A 22,674-nucleotide genomic window follows, 5' to 3' on the forward strand; every position below is an offset into this window, starting at 1 on the left:
GATTCAGTATCTCACTCAGATCCACTACAGCCACAAAAGATGTTTTTACGAAAAAAAGCAAGAAGTTTTTAAGAGCTTTCAAACTTTGCGCCACAGTGACGTGTTATGAGCAAGAATGAGGTCATATGAGCCAACAATAAAACATCATTTTCAGTGCGTTAACTGCACGTTAGCATTCAAGTGATGCAGTCAAATGGAACTATAGGCCTCATTACAGACGTCCAGTCATGTGTCGTCGCGACAGGTGAGTTAGGCGGCCGCCAATCGCACAAACAAGGTTCCGTGACGTCACAGAAAAGTTGCGCGAAATTGGCTAGGGGGTCGCGACTGCTTCACACGTTTTCTTCATATCTCCGTTATTTGTTCGAAGATTGCGATGATATTGGTATCATTGTTATCGGGACTAAGCAGTCTTTCTAATAAGCCCAACTTGTATTTTGTCTTCATGGCTCCTTTAGGTTACCATGTTACCAGTCCATGAGGTTACCAGTTCCCTCGCGATCGCAGTGCACGCCCCACCACTGTATGCTTCCATCTTTCCTGGGATGGGTGCGTATGCAGGCGCAATACAGTGAGAGCTAGGCCCGGGTGTGCAAACCTACATAGCTGGCCCTGCGTGAGAACCGGTGCTGAAGCGTACACGTTCACCTTTCTTCGCCGGGGAGCCACGGGCACCTGCAGGTGTGGACGAGTACTGGTCCTCCACTTCGCCGAGAACTGTCCGAAGCCGCTTCCGCGAAAGCCTGCCGCCCTGGTCACCTCCTGTCCGTTTGCCTGTGGAACTGCATGCCGCGTTAGATGCCTGGGCACGAGACACACACCGACGCTGGTTTTAACACGAAAGTGTTTGATTCCAGGATACACCAAGATTTCGCTGACGTCATATCCGTCACGGAAGTGACGCCTGTACAACTATATATAAGCAAGCGGCCTGTAAAGGGTGCACCCCTGCACACCGGGTCTTCCTGCGGGGAAGCAACCATTCGTACTAAAGAGTGCGTTATACATATGGTTGTCCGTTTTCAGGTTTTATATTTTAACACGACAGCGTTTTATGTCGTGGTACCACAAGATTTCGCTGTCGTCTATACCGTCACGGAAATGACGCCAATACAGCTTTTCCGAAGCGACCCGCCAGCAGGACGCCGCTCGCCAAGAATACCAAGACAGCCGCCGACCCGCAAATCATGCTCAGCTGCAGATTTCGCTGCACGTTTCACTTTCTTGTTTTACCGATTCCTATGCCAGAGGAATCAACCACAGTTTTTTGCCCCGTTTGAGCCCACCTTCGGTGTGGCACGCCCTTATACCAGGGTAACATAGACTGCATAGCTATGCACCTTCTATTTACGGTGCAGAGGCACGCACAATCGAGCGAGCACAACCGGTTACGATTAACAGCTCACACTCGCGGGTCACGCAGCAAGTTCTTCTGGGCTGCTGCAGGTCTTATTCCCGAGAACAATCACATCGGTATCACGGACTGCAACTAATCTAGAAATGAAAAATATTATCCAGAAATATTACCATTTTCGCCGAGGTCTGCAGCCGGTTAAAAGTGTTGGAGTCCTGGTTTCCCTGAGCGTGTTTACATGAAAGCGACAGTAGCGTATCGCATTGGTTCGTCAAGCCGGGCGATAATCGAGGCGTTTGCGTTTACATGCATGCGTACTGGAGACTAGCGCCGCCCTGTGTCATATCTGCGAGTTGTGGGGCGCTTTTCCGGCATTACCAGTTTCCTCCCTGTTCTGTGCCAGTTTCAGGTGGCCGGCAAGTTGCTTGTGTTCGTTTTGGCGTCTATCGCGGCTGAAGCAAAAGCTGCGGGCCTTTCCCCGGTCCACCCGAGCAACTACGACGATCGTTCAGCTAAATGTGTAAATCCCGCACGTCGTTCGCAAGAAATGTATACAGCAGGCAATCGTGAAGCGTTTACTTGCCCTGGGTAACGGTCCGTGCACACGCCGGCCGCGCCTGCCTGCACGGCCCACAAAGCGGCTGGAACCGGCGCAGACCACGGTACCAACAGCTTGTAGTCTCAATCAGCCTGATCGCGAAAAATACGTTCCACATGCGAGAAAGTAGATGCTAGTGTGGTGAAAAATTGTGCTAGGTGTTGTTATCAGCGCTGATTTTAAGAGCAGTGATCAGATATCTGCCGCGATGCTTAGCCTATGCTGAACGGCCGCGGAGGTTCGAGACCCGGCACCGCGGCGCATGGTGCGGCGAGCGGCCGAAAGCTGGCGCTACCTGCGCGGAAGAATCAAGACAGGCCCCGGCAGATGTCTTGGACACCGATCACTTAAACGGCAATTATCGCGGAAATAAAGTTCCACATACGCGAAGCGGGATGGTAATATGGCGAAAAGATGTGTTAAGGATCGCCATCCGCAGTTGTACAGACAGCGGCGATCAAATATCCGCCCCGATGCTAAGCCTAAAGTTCCCAACACCCGAGCCCAGCCGAGAAATGTGATGCGATGCGGTATGGTAATGCGACAAATCCAATACGATACGCTACTGTCGCATCTATATAAACACGCTTCATGTAAACGCGCTTCCTGATTGCAATTATTCCTTTCTCCAGACATTTTCAGATTTTGTGCGGCGAAGAAAGCATCCCATGCTGCGTACGACTTTCCCCTTTCTCCAAACCCAGTGTTCACATGAAAGTTATTAGTAAGCTTTAGAGATCGCACTCACGGAAAGGAAAAGTCTATTCCCATAAAAGTTGGAAGCAAAAGTTTACGGGCCACTGGGCCAGTGAATATTTTCTGTTACGGGCAGACCTCTGGTTGTGTTTGTGGTACCGGTTATTTCCTTCCCGAACAATATTAATAAATTGCGGAAGAGCCCCGGCCAGACACCTTTACACGGGCCCGCAAGCCACTGTGGCTGTATGCAATTATAGCTACCAATTTCATCAAGTACTATATAGGAAATCATTGATTTGATTGATTGTTGGGTTCAACGCACCGACCCAACGCAGGCGACGAGGAGCTCCGTATTAGGGAGCTGGCGGCATGTAGGCTCCCTACTCCGTAATGGAGGGCTCCGTATTACTTTTGACCACCTAGGGATCTTTAATGGGCGCCGAAATCTCGTACGCACGGGTCCTTGGTCTCAGCAGTACAGCCTTGGCCACTGAGCCACCGCGGTGGGTAACGGGAACCTCTTGTTTACTATGCGTACGCTATTTAGTGTACTGAGTGGTAATGATTATTTATAGCCATGACATTGGGCGTTGTTCGCTCAGGAACATAATTATTGCGCAAACGTGTCAGACGAAGAAGTGCGAATTTCTAGGCAACATCTAACAGCACCAAAAGGGTACGAAGACTTGGAAGACATGACAGGACCAGCGCTTGTCCTGTCTAGCTGTTTGTCTTCGAAGTTTTCGTCCAGCTTTGGCACTGTTATGGGTGTGTAGCTTCAAACACGGCCAACAAACATATACTTCTGTAACTACGAACTTGCTCATACACTTGTGTCGGCGTCTTTTTCACTTATTGCTTATCAAGACACATTCTGATTGCATCAGCTTTTTCTGGCCCTTATAACTGCCAATAAAAACCGCCTCTCTTCTGCTTTGAGGGCAAACTCCTTACAGCGATATTACGCATGTTAGCACAGTAGGGAAAAAACTAAGCGATAAGTTACACATGATCCCACAAGGCACTAATTATTTTTAAAAGAGTGCAAGTAGAAATCAACTTCGGGCTACGGCAGCCTTTCGGGGGAGGCAGTGGACGCGAAGATGAAGGCGCAGACGAAGACGTGTTCACATGGAGAAACAGTGCAGACGCCTCTCTGTTCGGGCGCCATCTCTTCGTGGGAACGCCTTCGTCTGCGCTTTCTACCTAATCGGAATTTTTTGCAAACCAAATTTCGAAGGAGGGCATCTTAGAAGCCAGGGTAGTTTGAACGGCGTACCCAAGATTTAGTGTGTGAGGGACCGGCCCCAAAGAAAAGGAGAAGGCGAACGCAGAAAGGGAAGACAAAGTTAAAAAACGAAAACACAACAAATATATTTAAAATTCCAAAAATATATGCAGAATGCACTGGGCGTACCGTAGTTGACTTTCAGATAGGGTCACACATTTTGTAAAGCAAGCTACAATGGCTGAGGTTGAGCAGTTTCGCATGGACCCTGAAGGGCCGTGCTACGCAAGCGCGAGGAGCATTGGATGGGATTGGATTCCATTGGATTAAATTGGATTTTATTTAATTGGATTCAATTGGAGTACGCGTGTGTAGAGAGTTGGGTCTGCACATTCGCCGGTCTGCGCATTCCAGAGGAGTGACGTCACAGCCGCGGCAGACGCACTGGCGCCGGCGCGTGCCCAGCTGTGCGCCTCCGTTGCGCAGTAGCGAAGTCTGACGCTGCGTCGAAGCCGCTTGATAGCCATTTCGCGTGGCTCCTGGAGAGCCGTGCTGCGGGTGCGCGAGGAGCAGTGGCTGGACTGGACTAGATTGGATTGGAAATCCGTCTAGCAGCAGTAAGTATGATAATCAGCTATCATAGACAACCCAACCAGGAATAACCAGCTGAACCTTATAGCTCACGCTACGTATATCAGCTGGCATAGCCGAGCTAAGCCCACGACAGCCGGTCGTGGCTAAGCCACTGCTAATTTTATTCCAACCGAATGTCGCATTCAGATCGTACCTGAGAGGTCGTGGCCGGGTCACGTGGCTCCGCTTGCGCGACCGCTGAAAATGAACAAGGCATTTGGTCGTAACAGAACGGAAACACTGGCCTTGTGGGCCCGGGGCTTTTCTTTTTTTAATTTAACGCTTTGCGGTTTAACGCGCGGAGCCTACACGTGGGCCACGAGGCGCACCGTATAGTGGAGGGCTCCGGATGAACTTTGAGCTCCAGGGGATGTCTGACGTGCGCCGAAATCTCTGCCCACTCGCGTTTTCGCTTTTACCTCCACTGAAAAGCAGCCACCGAGGCGGTAATCGAACAGGCGTCCTTGGGCTGCGCAGGTACGTGCTTTTATCGCCAGGAGCAATGTATTTTCAGTTGTGAAGCAACACAATAATCAGAAATGCTACTGATTTGATTGATTGTAGGGATTTACGCGCCAATGGAACGCAGGCGATGAGGCGCGCCTAGTGGAGGGCTCGGGATTAATTTTGACCATCTGGGGATCTCAAACGTGCGCCGAAATCTCGTACACACGGGAGTTCTTGCTTTTCGCCTCCATCAGAAAAGTGGCCGCCGCGGCCGGGGAATCGAACCGGCGACGTCGTGATTAGCAGCGCAATAGACCCTATGCGAAATTGCTTGGTGATCTAGCAACATTGATGTAAACGAGACCGTCGGCCATATTGGTACGGGGCGCCGATCGGGGAAGTCTCGTATTGTTTACTGTGGAAGAGGCAGGTGACGGTAACGCGGTATGGCTCAAACTGGACGGCGTTTTCTGGCTCCCGACCGCGGATTGTGGACGAAGGACTTGTCTGCGCTGCCGACTGTGTCCGAAGACTCATACAACTCGGGGTGCCGCGCCAAAGACCCATCCGAGCAGCAGCGGAGCAGGGCATGCCGCCTAGCCACCGAGGTGCATTGCTCGCCTTCATCGGTGCGGACAAACACGTGCGCCTCGCAGTAAGTAAATCCTTCTTTGTTTTTTACTTGACGCGAGTTAACCGGTATGAGCATTTGTATGGCACTTTGTTCACCGTTGTTTACCAGGCAAATGCGCAGCGGCGACCCTGTTGCAGTAACTCTGAAAGAGGAAAGCGACAATCGCCAGACCATACCGCTAGTGGGTGGATTAGGTATTTTCAAATGCTGTACATCGAATTTACGGGATGATTGTTGGCGAAGATGTTTATGGAAAGGTTGCGGCCGTTTTCCGTGACGGTCGTCCGCCCGCGCGTTTGCCGCAAAGCAATCGTGCTTTGCGGCGAAGTCAACTACAAAAGCGCAGATACGCCTTGAATTTTCTTTTTTTGTGTTTTCATTATTTATTGCGCATCTTCTGCGCAAAAATCTGTTTGTGTGTCTTTCTTCTCCTTTTTTGGCGGTGGGGGTGGTTGTGTTTGTTTCTAAAGCGCATGTTTTTGGTGTGCACGAATAGATAATACAGTAAAACCTCGTTAGCTCGAACTCACTGAACTAGAAGATTTTTTTTTTAATTCGATGGGTCATCGGTATAGCCCGAATGTTTATCTCGAAAGGTTCTGGAAGTGAGTTCCAGATACTCATATTATTGCTTGCTTAAGTTATGACGAAGACGATTATGCGGGTACTGGTATCATTACCCACGCTGAGGTTTTTAAATGTTAAACTTCCTTTTCTTGAAAAATGCATTAACAAAGCATGCAGAGATACTTGCACGCTCGAACTTGACAAACAATTTTGACATAATGCTGTTTCAGGTGTAGATTATTGCCCTTGCAACAGTGTTAAGGAAGACACAAAATGTGGTCATTTTGAGTCTGTTCCTTGCGGCCACTTCTTTCTGCTCTGTCCCTCTACCATAAACTGTAGCGGACTAGTCCTGTTCTTCACTGAGTGTTATTTACTGATACTCTCTCTGTTCTTGCAGGTTGGGCCTCATCCATGTGCTCGGCAGCTGCTTTCGCTCCCAGAAGAAAAGTGGCCGGCCCTAAGTTGTGTGCCTCACCTTTGAGACGAACAGTGGGGCGATTGGGGGAGGCATCGTGCGAGTGCCCGGCGGGTTGCAGTGGAGCATGGAGTCACATCCTGCTGTAGGGCGTGTTTCCGTCTCCAAAACGCCGTAACACCAAAACTTCCGGTGACGTCCACACAAAAATAAAAAACAAAAAACAAATACGCAGAAGCCGTTTAGGCATTAAGTAGTAATAAGGATACTTATAAAAAGTAAAAAATATTGCTGCGCGTGTAAGCATTTGCATCGAAACGTTTCACGCATTAACGAAAGTGGGGCGGATGCGCCACGAGCGCCTACTAGTGGCACTAGTGGTAGAAAGCACCCGTAAAAAAAAAAAAAAAAAAAAAAAAAACACAATGGCGTTTTCTGATGTGTGCTATTCGTCCCACGAAGTTTGTGTAGGAACTGTACGAATGTAGTACATCATAAGGCTCTAAAGTCGTCTGCGCCGTGTGTGTCTTGCCAAGTCGTCATTTGTGCGTGAGAAAGTCGTGGTGGGCTGTTTTTACTCGTATCGTCGTCACCTATCTCCTGCCGAGAACGTCCCTGGCTTTATTTGTTTCTGGTGTGATGTGTGTCTGTGTAAAATCTCCCTGATGGAATTTGAGTGGCTTTGTTCTACGACAGCAGTGGTGACAAGCTAACAAGGGTTCTTTTTCTGGCTGTGAACATGGGCTCACCCGACGTTAAACGTGAGGCCTACGTAGCTGGTGTTACAACTCACATTCTAGTTCACTCTAATGGACAACGGAAGGTATCCTTTACGGAGTGGTTTCGCAGGTTGCTCTGGGTGGTAGTACAATCGGAGCAACGATGCGTTTTTATCCTGTACACAATCGTCTGAGACTGCGTATCTTACAAACAAAGCACTATGAACGAGCGCGAATATTGTTCAGGTAATCAAATGCGCTGGCGTTATATAGAGTGTTTCATGACTGCTATGGACTATGGTTGTTCGTAAGCATAAGTAGTTATGTCGGCTGTACAGATGCACTGCACTGCACATCGTGTGTGTGTGCGTGCGTGTGTGTGTGTGTGTGTGTGTGTGTGTGTGTGTGTGTGTGTGTGTGTGTGTGTGTGTGTGTGTGTGTACGCATATTACATAGGTGGTGCACATGTTGGCATCTACGGATAATATGGTGGCACCTGGTGCTTCTGCGAGCCACTACATCTTTCCTCCCGGGGAACAAACAATCATTAGACTAGACAGTCCTGTCTGCACAAATCACCAATACGGTCACTGTTTGTGTGCAGAAATCACAATACAGTCACTGTCTGTATGAGCCCTGACAGCTGTCGAATCACTGCACGTAATCTTGGAAGTGCACTGGAGGTCTGCGATTTCTCCTGGGCCGGTCAGGTGGTGGCCCTGGCATTGAGTCCATTTCCTCTACCGGTACACTGCACTCCTCAGTGCCAGAGCCTGGAGCCAGACTTTGTGGCTGCGAACCTTGCGGCTGTGGTGGGCTCGGTGGCACATGTGATGGTACAGCGCGTGAAGACTCAAGTTGATCTGCGGATGAACTCGCAGATTGTGTTTGTGGCGGACCCCCAGGTGCAGTGATCCAAGTCTTCGATGGTGCAGCTGTACTTTGGTAGTCCGTCAACAGGGGCATGTTGTACGTGCAAGAGTTGTCCTTAGTTTCTTGCCCTGGGTGATGCCTCTTTTGGTACCGCTGATAGCTGTGAAGCGTTCCAAGTTAGACCGTCTTCCAGATAGAAGGACCAGCGGCCAATTTTTTTGAGGATTTTTAATAGTGGTCCATAACTTGGAGCCAGGAACTGGCCCAGGAACTGGTTTCTTCACTCGTATGTAGGTGCCAGCTAGGAACTTGGGGACTCTTGCAGCTCGCTGTTGCTCAGCGTATGCCTTACTTTTTCGTTCACACTCTGGGACTTTTTTTCCTAGCGGGCTCATCTCCCGTGAAGGATTTGTGCTGAAGTCAGCTGTCAGCTGACCAATGACGTCCAAAGAAGTTCTCATGTGTCGGCCATGTAGAAGAACGGCCGGGGAGAGACCGGTGGTGCTGCGAGGGGTGGCTCTGTATACTCCCAAGTACTCGGTCACAGTTTCCTTCACTGGACGCTGCTCGAGCAGAGCCAGTTGAATGTATGACTTCAGTATACGATCAAATCTCAACGAGACCACTTGCCTGTGGGTTGTACACCGCAGAAAAGATGTGGTTGATTCACGGTCTTCAAGGAAGGACTCAAATTCCCTTGATGTGAAGTCGACCATGAACAGACACTATTTCAGTAGGGTAACCCTCACGTACGAAGAGTGCTAGAAGCAACTTCGTCACCGTGTGAGTGGTAGCGTCAGTGCAAAAAGCCACTTCTGGCCATTTTGAAAAATAATCAACTACTTAAATGGCAAATCGGTAGTCCCCACGTGCACGCTGAAAAGGAGCAACAACGTCAATAGCTATCTTGTCCCAAGGTTTGTCAGGAAGAGGAATTGGCTGAAGTGGTGTGGGTGAGATCTTGGCACTTTTTTCCGCGTGCTGACAAACGGAACTGCAGATAGCTGTTTAATCATGTTTGACTAACCCTGGCCATCATACTTCTCTTGTAGGCATTGTTTGGTTTTCACGATACGAGGTTGGGATTTGTGAGCCAGCTGGACAAAAGTTGCTGTGAGCTTGACAGGAACTACGATGCGCTTAGTACGGAAGAGCATGCCATCAACTGCTGTCAACTCCTTTTGGACTTCATAGTATGGAGTCAGCTTAGGTGCCTGATTCTTGCGGGGCGGCCACGATGTCTGCACGTAACAGGAAACTTCTCGTAGAGTGTTATCCTCCACTGTCACTTGTCTCAGTTCATCTTGACGTACAGACGTCACCAGAGACACTATTTCTTCAGACTCGCATGGTTTCGTGGTGGGCGGTGACAACTTGTTTGAGTGCTGTGGATGCATTTCGGGGTGTAGCATTTTGGGGCCTTGTGTCAACGTTTTACTTGGTTTGTGTCAATGTTTGGCCACAGTAAGGCAGTGTAATTCTGTGCCCACAATCTGGAGGCCAAAAGCTTGTACGGCATCAATACCCAGAAGTGATGTTCCACTTGGGTAATGTGGAAAGTCACTACAGCTGTTTCCAATTTGTGCACAGTGAGGGCAGGGAACTGTCCACGCACAGGAATTTGTCGACGTGAAAAATCCAGTAATGTTAGTTGCGATTTCTTCAGCTCGGCATGGTCTCTGAACAGGTTTTGAAAGCTTTGTTCTCCCATTATCGATACAGCTGAGTCAGTGTCCACTAAAAATTTTATGATGTGCCGGGGTGATGCCAGAGAAACAGGTTGAACCCCGACATCAAAGTAGACACCCGTACGCTTAATTATCAGTGTGAACAGTAAGAATGTTCATGACACTCTCAGCGTCTTCCTCTGGAACAATTTCGGCGACTCTTCCACACCCGCGACGCAAACTTCGACAGTACTGTTGAAAGTGACCTCGAGGCGGCCACACGTGAAGCAGGTTCAACCGCGGGCTACGGAGGTTGACAGTTGTCAGTTTTGTGTGCTGCAATTTCCACACGCGGCTGTGTTTCTGGAGTACGGGATGACAGCGCCACTACATAGGACACTACAGTAGTATTCTTTACAAGTTATGAAAAAGGAACCAAAGACATTGCTGGATTTGGACCCCGTCATTGCAGAAAGCTGAAAGTATGTGGCCCCGCGGCATTACTTCACGTGTTTTTGATAAATTGATTTTAAAAATCCACTTACACGCAGTGTTTCATTATGCCTGCTACGCTGCTGGTTCGTTGTTCCCGTTGCTAATGAAAGTGGCATCAAAGGGGCCGACAAAGGGTGTACTGATCTCAAATTGCCGTTATTTTGTTGGCAGTGTTGGATTCTGTCTGAAGTGTCGTCAGCTATTAAAGTTATTTTGGAATTGTGCAGTGCATTTCTGAGAAATGAACCCAGCAGTTTATCTTTCCTTTATTTTTCTTCAGAGTTTGTAAAATGACCTTCGTGAGCAATAAAAATGTGCTTTTGAAATTGTGCTTCATAGTGATGGCTGGAGTTTCATGATTACATTTTGGTGCTTGTGCAGTTTAACACTAGAGTATAAATTTTTCCAAAGGAGTTTACAAAGTGTATTGGCAAACAGTCAGGTGTCCAGCGTCCCCTTACAACGATAGAGCCATTATTCTACCAAGTGGGACAATTTTTTCAGAGACTTCCTATAAATATTTAGTTTGTTTAGATTCAACACCTCTTCCATACACTTGGAAGTTATTATTGTTCTAGCAACTATGACGAGTTGGAGGGGCTTTAGAGTGATGTGTCACTGATTTTCAAGCATGCACAGTTGCATCTGATTATGCAGCTGCTGTAAGAATAGAAAATGATGCGGCATATCAGAATAGTTCAGGACCTTAGCGCTTCATGTTGCTGCATTTCAATAATATTCTGGCTGTACAGCTGCAGTAAGAATAGGAACCGGTTGCCCAGCAGGTTGCAATGGTTTGATGTCAGTCCTTCGAGGTGCTAATGTTGCTCCTTTGCAGAGGTGGGCTGTTGCTTCTGACTAAAAGGCTATGGCAAGAATTGCAGACTTATGTAGTACGCTGGAATGGATTCATGTGAGGCCCTCGGGCTGTAAAGCCGCTGCTTCTCAAGCACACCTCGTTTACAGCCATGAAGCCGCGGTGAGAGAACATGCCAGTGCTTGAGACTGTGAAGTTGGTGCTTCTCATGAACACAACAATGTAATTTTTGTATAGGACCCACACCTCCACCATCACCTTTGCGTGCACAGCCTGGACAGCTTTCATGGTGCGGAAAACACTACTCGAACACTGCGCCATGAAATAATTTTCTTTGTGTTGTGCGACGGCTTATGAAGATACAGCATCACTTTCACCTTGTTTTCATGGGGATTGTGCATTTTCGTTTTGCCTTTTAAACTTAATACAGAGGCAGTCTGCAACTGCCTTAAGCACTGGTGTCAGAAAACCCTCTGCAGAAAAGCCTATGAGTCTGGCGGTCAGTGTGTTCCTGGATTACGTGGACACAACTTTTCTGCAGTGCACTGCAGAAACGGAATGTGGCTATGCCTCATCAGCGATGGCTCAGAGGTACTGCACTTGCCTCATATGGGGGAAGTACTGGGTTCGAATCTGCGCACCGCCGGGCACCCACTGGTTTCTTTAATGGGTACAGGTGTCCCTGGTCGAGTGCGGACTTTTGAAAGGATAACTCACGCCTGGAAAGCTGCCTTTACCCTTGCGAGGGGCTTCCGACCTTTGTCAATCTGGTGGGGCCCCGGCCTTCTACAACACCGCATTGCCGAAGGGAGGGAGAGTCTGGCGGCATGTCCTACCACAGGCGGTTACTGAGTAGAGTGTGCAACGTTGCTGTGGAAGTCACCATGTGCATTCATGTGCCTTGGTGGTGCCGGGCACCTATTGAGAAAATAGGTACAAGCCTGGTGCTCGGCCCTTGTTACCACTAGAAGATGCTACTGGCGTGTGACTACACTTGAAAAGTTGACCCAGCTTGTACAGGAATCACCTCTATGCAATGAGGTGGCTGGAAAGTGCAATCTTTTTTTTTTTGGTTTGTGTCCCCACACGATTGATCAAATCAATATAAGAAAAAGGGACTGCTAGCACACATCTTCACCTCAAAAATTGCAATTAATGGGACAAAAAGTCTACGCAAATTGTAGCAAAAACTGGAAAGCGGCAATAAAGTACATAAGTAGTTTACTGAAACACTGGCACTGTCGCCAATTACTGCTGAGCTGGTGGTAGATAGCGGCATTGGAGTTGTAGAGAATAAGTGAAAAAAGTTTTGTCAGTGGCACCTGCATGATTTCGGTGACACAGGTTTTGGGAAATACATTCTCAGATGTAGGCTATAATTTATATTTTAAGCACCTGCAATGCAGCCTACTAGGGAATGGTGCTATGAGATGCCCCGTACCCTACACTGTACCAACAAAGTGACGTGACTCTGGTCTCTGAACCACTGTTAGATGGTACGGTCAATAAACAAAACCGTTCGCGAATGACAGTCAACAGGTGCAGTTTAATTTTAACGCTCTCTTTATCTGCTTTTGCTGCTAACCTTCCAATTTTGACACATACGCGTTCTGGGGAAATAGAAATTTCGAGAAATGTGAGCACGGCCCCTGCAAAAATGGTCCCAACTCAGCGATTATATCACCGTTTGTTAGCTGGCTGAGAAAGGAATCGTGCAATGTACTTTCCGCCCTTGCATTTCAGAAATAAATTACACAGAACTACAACTTTTTCGGAGGCTGTGTTTTTGTTCGTGAACTTGACTAAAAATAGTTACTACAGGTGCAGGATGCGCTCTTTATCAAGCGAAGATAAGGTGACGGGGATTTCGAGAAAGCCCTTGCTTATACCGTTCCGTCTACTCGGAACGCCAAGCAGCTTTCCCGGCTCACAACTCGCATAGAAGGCAGTCTGTGTGCATTTTTACCATACCGCTACCGCTCACTGTTAATTAGTAAATACCCTTAATAATTACATTGATAATTACAGGTTCGGCGACGGGCCTCGGGGCAAGAAACCGCACTGAAATGGTCCATGTGAAAAGCTTGGCATACTGCTGAACAACAATGCGATCACAGCCATCACAACCATTGTCACTCGAGAATGTAAACACAAGCAGCGCGCCATCGCCTCCTGTACGATGATCGCACTCGCCCGCTGTTTATTATTATATTATTATTTTTTTTTTATAACTGCTGCTACCACTAGTAGGCGCTCGTGGCGCATCCGCCCCACTTTCGTTAATGCGTGAAACGTTTTGATGCAAATGCTTACATATGCAGCAATATTTTTACTTTTTATGAGTATCCTTATTACTACTTAATGCATAAACGGCTTCTGCGTATTTGTTTTTTGTTTTTTATTTTTGTGTGACGTCACCGGAAGTTTTGGTGTTGCGGCGTTTTGGAGACGGAAACACGCGCTGTGCACCTACTCGCCCTCTTGCAAGCCGAAGGTTTTAAGAGGCGCCACCAAAGCTTGCGTGCACTGAGCTGCCACAACAGTGGGGACGTCCGAGACAGCAGGGCATCAAGCCAGCGAGTGTCCAAAACATTGACTGGAGAAGCCCGCGATAAAATGGCCCCTCCCTTCCCTCGCCAATGCGTCTGTTCGATGCACGTCGAGTACAGGAGCAATGCGAGCAGCAACAAAGTGCCGTGCAGGTGCTTGGGAGAAAACTTGGTAGCCTTGGGAATGAGTTTTTTGCCCCAGTTGTGCTGGCCTCCCGCTCCTCCCGCCCCCCCTCCCCCCCCCCCCCCCCCCGCCAGTGACAGAAACAAGGACTGGCTTGGCACCCGAAGGGTCACCTATGAGCTACCAGCAAGCATTCAGGAGCACGCAGAGCACGCAGAGGCTGGGCAACGTCGCGTTTACTGGACCGCGACATGCAGGGGTGCGCGAATGCTTCTTTTTGTTCCATTTATATCCACAGTTTGCTATACTGCACGCGCTATAAATCAGCGAAGTAGTTTAATTTACTGGGATTTTCACTGTGGATACAAAAAACGCAAAAGCTCTCAAGCTGATGCGCAGCAGCCTGATGCAACTGTGGCCGTTTTCTTTTTGAATAAAACTTGAAAATTGTCTCAGCTACCTACATCAATGGCCACTATCATTACGTCGGAGGCATGCATGCAGCGTGTGACAAACTAGAGGAGTGAGTGTGTATTTTAGTCGCAAAATATTCGACAGTAAATACATCGTTGCTGGAATGACAATGGGCACCAAGTTAACTTGACGTAACAACAAACCTTTCAGCCCGGAAAATCGGGAACCAAGTGCAAAAGCTCGAATTTTCCACCGTTAGATCATCATAAAACAGCGTTCGCCACTTCTGCAACGACACGCGGCTAAATGCAACGTAAAGAAACCAACAACACACTCCCATACCGTGCGCGCCCGCCACAGAGGAAATTTTCGACGGCGTAGTGCGGCAAGAAAAGTTTGTTTACAGCCCTAGGTAAGATAAAGGCCCGTGTAGGCGCGGTACCATTTAACAATGAAATGAAGCGGGCGGAGAGCCACAGGGACGAGTAAAGAAACAGCCTAATTTTGGCAACATGTGGTACTGTTTTCCCGGTCGAGCGCCGCTCTCAGTCGCGTGAATAGGCGGCGCACGCTGAGGCTTCATTTAGAATACAAAGGCTGGACAAGAGAACTCCAACGCAGCTGTATTTTTCATACGGACAGCGACTACGGAACCCCGCGCTTAGCGAACCAATGACAAATATTCGCTCCAAGCGCACCGCGCCCAGCGTGTCACAAAGGTTGCTCGCGCCGGCACAGTTCGCGTCACAAAGTTCGTTCAAAAGCGTGGAACTTCACGTACCTTTTCTCCATTTGAACCGGTAATTCTGCATTGCGTGCTCTGCGGCACGAAGCAATGCTCCGGCATTGTAGTCCATCACCAAGAGCGGTCAATGCCCGCCTTCTATGTTTTGCTAATTGGTTTCGGTTTCAAACGACCGTACCAAAATGGCGGACCTAGTTACCGGAGTCGACGTGAGATGGCGGGGCGCATTTTGCATAGGGTCTATTGGAGCGTAAACCTGGCGCCTTACTAATCATCTTGAAAGCATACTTGGGTTGGCTCAACGGGCCATGGAACGAACATCTTGGAAGAACTATTTCCAAGAAAACTATCGGTTTTGGTTTTGTTCTCAAATTGTCAGAAGGCTTTAAAGGGTATCCCCATCGGCAGAATCTCGTCGATGAACCAGACAAGAGAAATGCTTCTGCGTTCTCATCATCCTATTAAGAGCTATGTCTCGAAGTACATATTTAATATCATTTTTCTGTGCATGATTGCATGCTGATACGAATTTTTACGTACTCAGGAAGCGTCTACGGTTCCTGATTCAATTGATTGTCTTGATTACGCTTAGGGATGTTTAAAAACCTGCAAAACCGCTTTCTGCGTTTTCCCAACTAAAATTACGACATGTGACGAGGTCCCCCCGACAGTTCTCAATTTCAGGACTTCAAAGGCCTTTGATAACAGACCCACGTGTGTTCCAAAACTGGATGCTGGATAATACGACAAAGCCCTAATAATGAAAATTTTGTAAGCCCAGCAGTTGATTTACCGTTACTGTTTAGTCACAGACAACACTGGCATCGTTTAAGCGTGTCGAACATAATTATGGCAGTGCCACAAACAAAAATCGTCGTCCGAGCGTCTGTGACATATATTTAGGTGGTCACCCTGGCCGTCTGCACGCACCTGTTCTATACACACAGAATATAATAATCACAAGTATACATTTAAGTAACCTTGCGCAGAAACACGATTTGCGAGCTGCACGTACGACTTGGTACCGAGGCGGCTTACCATGCAGGTTGTCCGCCAGTTCATCCCGTTTTGCGTTTGCGTAGCGAAGTTTGTTGTAGCCTTGGGGCTTTCTGCAGTCTTCTTCACGGACATACGGACGTACTTTGTCAAAGTTGGTTTTCGATGTCATTTTCAATACGCAAGCTGTAGTTCAAGCGCAAGACAAGCTGAGTGTACGCCCAATGAAACCGACCGCCCGACCGTTTGAAAAGTGTCGTCTGCTCGTGTTGTTTAAAAACTTACGAGAACCCTTCCAATAAAATTAATCAAAACACATTTAGGGGCTTTTACTAATTATTAGAAAAGTTATTTTGTACTTTTGAGAATGAAAACTTTATTATTATATTATATTATAATTATTAAGAAACTTTAGCAGCGTTGAAGAGGAGATTATTTGAGTCTAGCAACAGCGAAGTACATTTTCTTGTTTGCAGTTTTTCTAACCTTCAAATAAAATAAATCAATTTAGCGGCTTTGTTTAGCTTATATAAATGTTATTTTACTGCTTTGATAATATTAATTTACGATATATTACATTACGATCAATATCTAGCGACTTTAGCGGAAGAGCTTTTGGTCTAGCAACGCTGACGAACACTTTTTTTGTTCTTTTTAGTTTTTTGTTGTTTTGTGCCGTTGTGCCTGCAAATGAAGTTTGCACTTGTTGCATAACGTGTGCCATAAAAGTTTGTGCACGCTGTTTGAACGTTGATATCGCGTACTAACCGTTTCAAGCAGTGGTGTTGCAGCAAGATATCTAATCCTGGAAAACTTTACAACGTCGCATTCGTCGGTCGCCCGCATGTTTTGTGCGACTGCAACGTGCATATCGCAGAGCTTTCTAGGCCAGGTGAGTGTTATCCACGCTTTATCACCGTTCGCTTTAGTGCGATACAGTGGCCACGAAGAGAACACCTGCGTTGTGTCGATCGCCTTTTGTGAGTGCGCAACAATCCAGTTTGTTCGAGGTCTGAGGTAACATGACCAGGCATGTCAAACTTCTGATGCGGGTATCAAATGCGCGGGATGTCAAGTGCGTTTGAGACAAATCGGTTTCTAAAAAGAGAATAGAATAAAAAAGATTTTTCAGAGAAACCCAAGGCTGTTTTTAAAGACGATATACTTTCTTGGGTTACTTAAAGGCAGAAATTTTAGTCTGTCTGTCACTCGATTCACACATCCGGCCGAAGTGAAACAGATGCTGCCCCTGCTACACCAGCGTCCGAATGTCATTCGAACCAAATGTCATTTGACTCAAATGCCAACTTGTGCTGCTACACTAGGTTTTGGAATGCCTTTCGGCTCTAATTACATTCGAGCCAAATGGGCACCGAGATAAGGTGACTAAATGGGGAGGTGCAGTGCTGTTAATTTTTTGGGGGGCAAAGTCGCCAGGACGCTTCCTAAAAGTCGCCAATTGAAGCGAAAAGTCGCTAATCGATGATGATGATTACTTTTTCTGGGATTTTTAGTTTTTGACTAGATAAAACACGTGAAGAGATTTTTTTAAACAATATTTTAAATTACTTTCTGTGGTGGCGAATAAAGTAAACGGTTGGAATACGAAAATACCTTCTAGCGCCGGACTGCGCTGGTCAGTGGCTCAGTTCTGGCCTGGACAAGCAACCCTGGGCGATCCAACAGGCCGAGGAAGCTGCCGCAGCAGCCGTGAGGCTAAGAGGAAGCCGAGCCCAGCAATCTGCCAGGAATCAACAAAGTTTTCTTATTCTTCGCGAAACAGAGGAACGCGTAGTGTGCGTTAACGGTCCGCATGCACGCCACGCTTTGTCCGTTCCATGAAGGTACCGCACTTCCAGCACTTCGTCAATATGCTTTCAGCAATAACCTACCGCGTACACAGCTGCTATTTGACGCTTTATGTAATATATGAACACAATGTTGGGGAACAATCAAAACTCAAATTTTATTTAACACATTTCACTCAAGTCGCTGAACACAAGACACATCTCAAGTCAAGACACATTTCACATTTTATCACTGTCGCGCGTTGTGGCACGTCTCGACCAGCTCAGAAGAATGGACACGGGAGAATCGTTGGCACGTTTACCACAGCACACATTTATTATGTACAACTACAACCCCTAAGCAAAATAAACACAAAGCAACCAAAGAACTCAACCAAATAAATTCCTAAATACTAATCCATAACAACAACCCAGAAAAGCCACCAAACCAAAAGTCACTATAATAAGTCCTTAATAACGCACCCAGTCCTAGTTCCTCTCTGTACAACGTCCATGTTAACGATCTTAACAACAAGGGTCATATAATACCCAAGTCCCTAGCTGACGGGCCTACCGCTGTCTCCGGCGCTGACGTGTCGTAGCCGTAGCCTGGCCGTGACACGCTGGTGGTCGTCGTTGTTCGCTGCAGCGGTGCCGGTGGTGGTGGTACCGACGCAGTTGTGCGCGGTAGTCACACGGTGGACCGCTTTTCAGCTACCCCTCATGGTAGCCCTCGTAGCAGGAAGCAACCCCTGGCCTCGGGGCCGTCGCCGTGGTAGCAGGTAGCACTGGGGAGCTCCGGGAACGTCGCCGCGTGGGGACCGCCAAGGCGTTAGCTGACGGTGCGTGCTCGCTGTACATAGGCGCCCGACCGTCGCCGCTTGGGCCACCTAAGCACAGGTTGGTGGTACGACGCGGAAGTAGGAGCCGATGCCACGTCGGTCCACTCCGGCCCAGGCTGACGTAGCTCTGGTCGATGGCGTGGCCTCGTACCCCCGGCTTGTTCCTCGGACTCGTGCCACCTGACCTTCCTGCTGTGGCGTTTTCTGATGTCTCTCCCTCTCGGCCTGTGCCCCGGGATTAAATAGCCTCTGCCCGGCCGTCGCGGCACTCTCGCATTCGCTGTGCCCGTGTCCGCCGCACGGGTCACCACCACATTGGTTAATTCTCCACATGCGTCCATCGCGTCACTTCGTCATTAGTCCTCCCTCTTCGCGGGAAATTTGCATTCTCTTCGTTTTCCTCTTCGTCGGCCTCTGGCTCTACTATGACACGTCATCTTTGCCCCCTCAATCATGACAATCACAAGTCGCTGAAGTCAACACGACACATCGAGCAGCAGTTCCATCTTACCACGCTTCCTCGTCTGCAGACTCCCCATTGCTTTGTGCACACGTACTGCTTCGTGGCGCCAACGCTGAGGAGTACGCTTCCATAGTACCAACCTTTCGTGTGACTGTGTCAGGCAGGTCATATGTGTAGCAGGACTTCCCAAGATGGCGAAGTCCACTACGAACGCTTAAAACCGCGTTTGTGCTGGCAGTGCTGAGACAATTTCTGAGCTTTGTTTTGATAACGCCTAGCTGACTAAAAGCTCTTTCCACCTCTGCGTTTGAGTGTGGCAAGGAGAGCACTTGAAGTGCGAGCTGCGCGAGCTCGTGAAACGGGTTCGAGCCAGCTGCATCACGGTACGCAAGAACCTGTGACCAAAATGCAATGGTGTCGGTCGTGTTAGCCCAGGCCACCAGGGTCAGATTTTTCCACTGCGTCTCCACTAAATCTATCTTGCTTGGGTGTACACCAAAATGTTCCGCCAACTCCGTGATGGGTTCCTTCAGCACTCGCAAACATGCCCCCACAGACAACCGTGCCATGCCCTGCAATATCTTGAAGCTCGATGGCAGACGTTGCCGGAGCTCACTTGAGAGCTTAACTGTGAACGCAACACACCGCTGGCGTACCAAGTTGACTTCAGGACCAGCTGGCAGTGTGTTCGCGAGTTTTTCGAACTCGTATCCCAAGTACGGCTTGGGGTCCAGGTGACCGTCGATGGGCTGGCACAGTGGATCGATCTTCGCCATTGGAATGAGCTCTTTGTTGCAAACAGTCTTTCTCAGGGGCGTGAGATCTTCCAGAAGTTTTGCAGGATCCGCGTCATTCCTCTCGTGGGCCTTGTTAGTACGCTGAACTTCTCGTAGAATAGGCCGAAGGTAGAGGAGGTAAAGCTTATGCAGCGGATCAGAGTACATCTGGTAAAGGAGTTCCGCAGTATAGCATCCCTCCTTTGATCTGACCTGTTCAAAATGTTCCAGCAGCATGTCCCATTGATCCAGGACTCTGACGACCGCCGGCTCCAACGATATCCACCTCGTATCGCACACCCTTGGAATTGCTAGTGGTTCTCCCCCATCGCAGAGGCTCTTGTAAAGCTCACTGTACGCGGCCTTGCGCTTTGAAGAATGGGAGAACCACGTATGCGTTTCGCGCACCAAGAAGTCCACGTTTCTGGGAAGCGTTCCCTGGACAGCGTGTAAAAGTGCCAGTTGCAATGAATGGCAAATACATCTTACCATTACCAAGTTCGGGAGTTGCCACTCACGCTTCATGGTCTCGAAAACATCGTTGTTGACGCCCGTACTCACCGAGGCGTTGTCAACGTCAATGCCGAGGAGACGCTTCGTGTCAAGTCCCATGCGCGCGAGGTTTTTCATCGCTTTGACGATTGCCACAGCCGTGCCGTCGTCCAACTCGATCAGCGCAAGGAACGTTGTAACCGTGCTCTTCTGAGTAGCACTGTAGTACCTCACCACTACACCCAGTAACTTGGTGGTGGAAACATCTGTGGCCTCTTCGATTATCAGGCTGTATTTCGAGTCCCCGATGTCATCCACCAAGAGCTGTACGAAGTGCGGAGATAAAACATTCACAATGATCTCCGTGCACTTGTTCCGGTGCATGCGCATGCCTGCTGCGCTTTTGCTGTCCACGAACTGTTTTTTGCAGAGTTCTGTCAGGTGGTCGGCGGTGAGGAATGCTGTTTGCTCACATACGAACAGGCAGAGTCCGGCTTCACTTTTGCCACAGGAAGACTCGGTTGCAGCTGAATACTGCAGTTTCTGCTGCCGAGAACTACAGTATGGTTCGGATGACTTCTTGGGCTTGGTGGTGGCGGCATGCTTCTTGATATCGGAAAGCTTCGCATAGAATTCACTCATGCAGTAAGCACATGATGCTTTCGTTCTATCGTTCTCCACAACACGTAGCCAGCCTTTAAACTCGGGCAGAGATTTCCAACTTTTTCGGTAATGCTGCTCATACTTAGGAGGCATAATAAAGCTAGAGCCAGCGAGTTCGCATACCACACCTAGTCCTAGAGCGTACTAGGACAACAGTGGCCTGGCTGACTGCTTGGAACGACTACTGACGGCGGCCGGCCACCTGCGGCCGTCATTGCACGCTAGAGATGGCAGCACCACAAAGGCTTGATCTGTTTTGGCGTCACTTTTCGAAGCTTTTACCGAGCACTACCATGTTTCACAATATTTTATGACATTCTAATTCAATTTCTCAAACTCTCGAAAAAAGTCGCTAAGACTCAAAAGCGATAGAATTGTCGCTAGCACGACTGAAAAGGCACTAAATTTAGCGACTTTCTCGCTAAGTTAACACCACTGGGGAGGTGTGAGCACCGGCGGCGGAAACGTGACTCCACAGCGCGCCGATGCCACGGGCGGCGCTGTTGTCCAAGGCGCAGTTAGATGAGAACTGGGCAGCCAGAGTGCAGAGGTACCTGTACCTTAAAAGTGTGGACACCCAATGGCGGAAGGGGACGCGAAAGCTGGCGACTAAATGAAACGTGACCGCGGCAAATAAACAATGGGCGGCAGTTAAAAAGCAAGTGAAGGAAACAGAGACACTCATGTGGAAAGAGAGGATTTAAAAGAAGGGATCATACAAAGCAAGCAAACAGGAGATCCAGAAAGAGAACTTTTATGACAACAATGAAGGTAGTGCGTTGCTCTTTGAGGCGCGGGCTGGCTGCTTGAGAACTCAAACTTACATGAGCAAATATTCGTCACAGGATGAGACGTGTGGGATGTGGCAGGGGTAAAGAAATAATTGACCACATAGTAATTGAATGCCAAAAGATTCAGCCGGATAGAATTGGGGGGAAAGTCCTACTTCTTGAGGCACTGGGCTTCGCAGTAGATGGAAGCATTAACTGGTCAGCAGTAGGTATTACTAAGCAGCAGCTAGAGTATTGGTGGAAAAAAAGCAGGGAAGTCGATAAAATGTCATCCCAGCCAGGGGTACCGGCGGGAAAGAATTAAAAAAAAATCCGAGTTGAGGGACTAAATTTAAATTCCAACTACTAAGATAGGCTAGATGGCGCACGCCGTCACCCCGATTCAAAGGGGAGGCCTTTAATCATCATCGGTTGGGCGCGGTAAGGCGCGCAGCTGGAATGAGCGCACCGCCGGCACCGCGTCGGCTGCATTTTTACCATCAAGGCGAAAATGTTTGTTGCGGTATCGTGCGCTTTCTGGAACAGTAAAAGAGCGTTTATTTAAAAATTTTATCGCCCATTTTATTACACCCGTGAAATGTAGTTTTATGGGCCCAGTTCACATCGCAGTTTCAAAAGCGTTTGCACATTATGGGAAGTGGCTCCGGGTTATATGAAAAAAAACACTTGGGGTTGACACCGCACGGTACATGGACTCCATGCGGTTTGGCTCCCACAAATTATGGCCGTTGTCCTAGAGATCGGCACTACCGTAGAGCCTGCTGTCATTAACTGGAGGCGTCTCGACATACACAGCGCTTTCTGCTACCTCTTACAAACCTGTAGCCAGTACGTAGTTTTCCCTCTCACATCAGAAATGATAGCAGACACTGAATCAATACAT

The 22,674-nt window shown here is 48.4% G+C and overlaps 1 protein-coding gene and 1 long non-coding RNA gene across 3 annotated transcripts in view; one reads left to right on the forward strand and one right to left on the reverse strand.

The window, feature by feature from the left end:
* Positions 1 to 648: 648 nt before the first annotated feature.
* Positions 649 to 16,206, reverse strand: LOC144165038 (uncharacterized; the record flags this gene model as incomplete). Its single annotated transcript, XM_077695198.1, is given in 3 exon segments — positions 649 to 802; positions 4,667 to 4,710; positions 16,020 to 16,206. Coding segments are annotated over 3 exon segments (328 nt in total), but the record flags the coding sequence as incomplete, so codon positions are not given.
* Positions 16,207 to 16,623: 417 nt separating this feature from the next.
* Positions 16,624 to 22,674, forward strand: part of LOC144165246 (uncharacterized) — a 67,612-nt gene continuing 61,561 nt past the window's right edge. For both annotated transcript variants that reach the window (XR_013321420.1, XR_013321421.1), the window contains exon 1: positions 16,624 to 16,869. This is a non-coding gene — a long non-coding RNA (uncharacterized LOC144165246). The remainder of the gene's footprint in view (positions 16,870 to 22,674) is intronic.

The sequence above is a fragment of the Haemaphysalis longicornis genome, unplaced genomic scaffold (assembly GCF_048455015.1).
Source record: "Haemaphysalis longicornis isolate Haplotype H1 unplaced genomic scaffold, Haemaphysalis longicornis Haplotype H1 scaffold_14, whole genome shotgun sequence".
NCBI lineage: Eukaryota > Metazoa > Arthropoda > Arachnida > Ixodida > Ixodidae > Haemaphysalis > Haemaphysalis longicornis.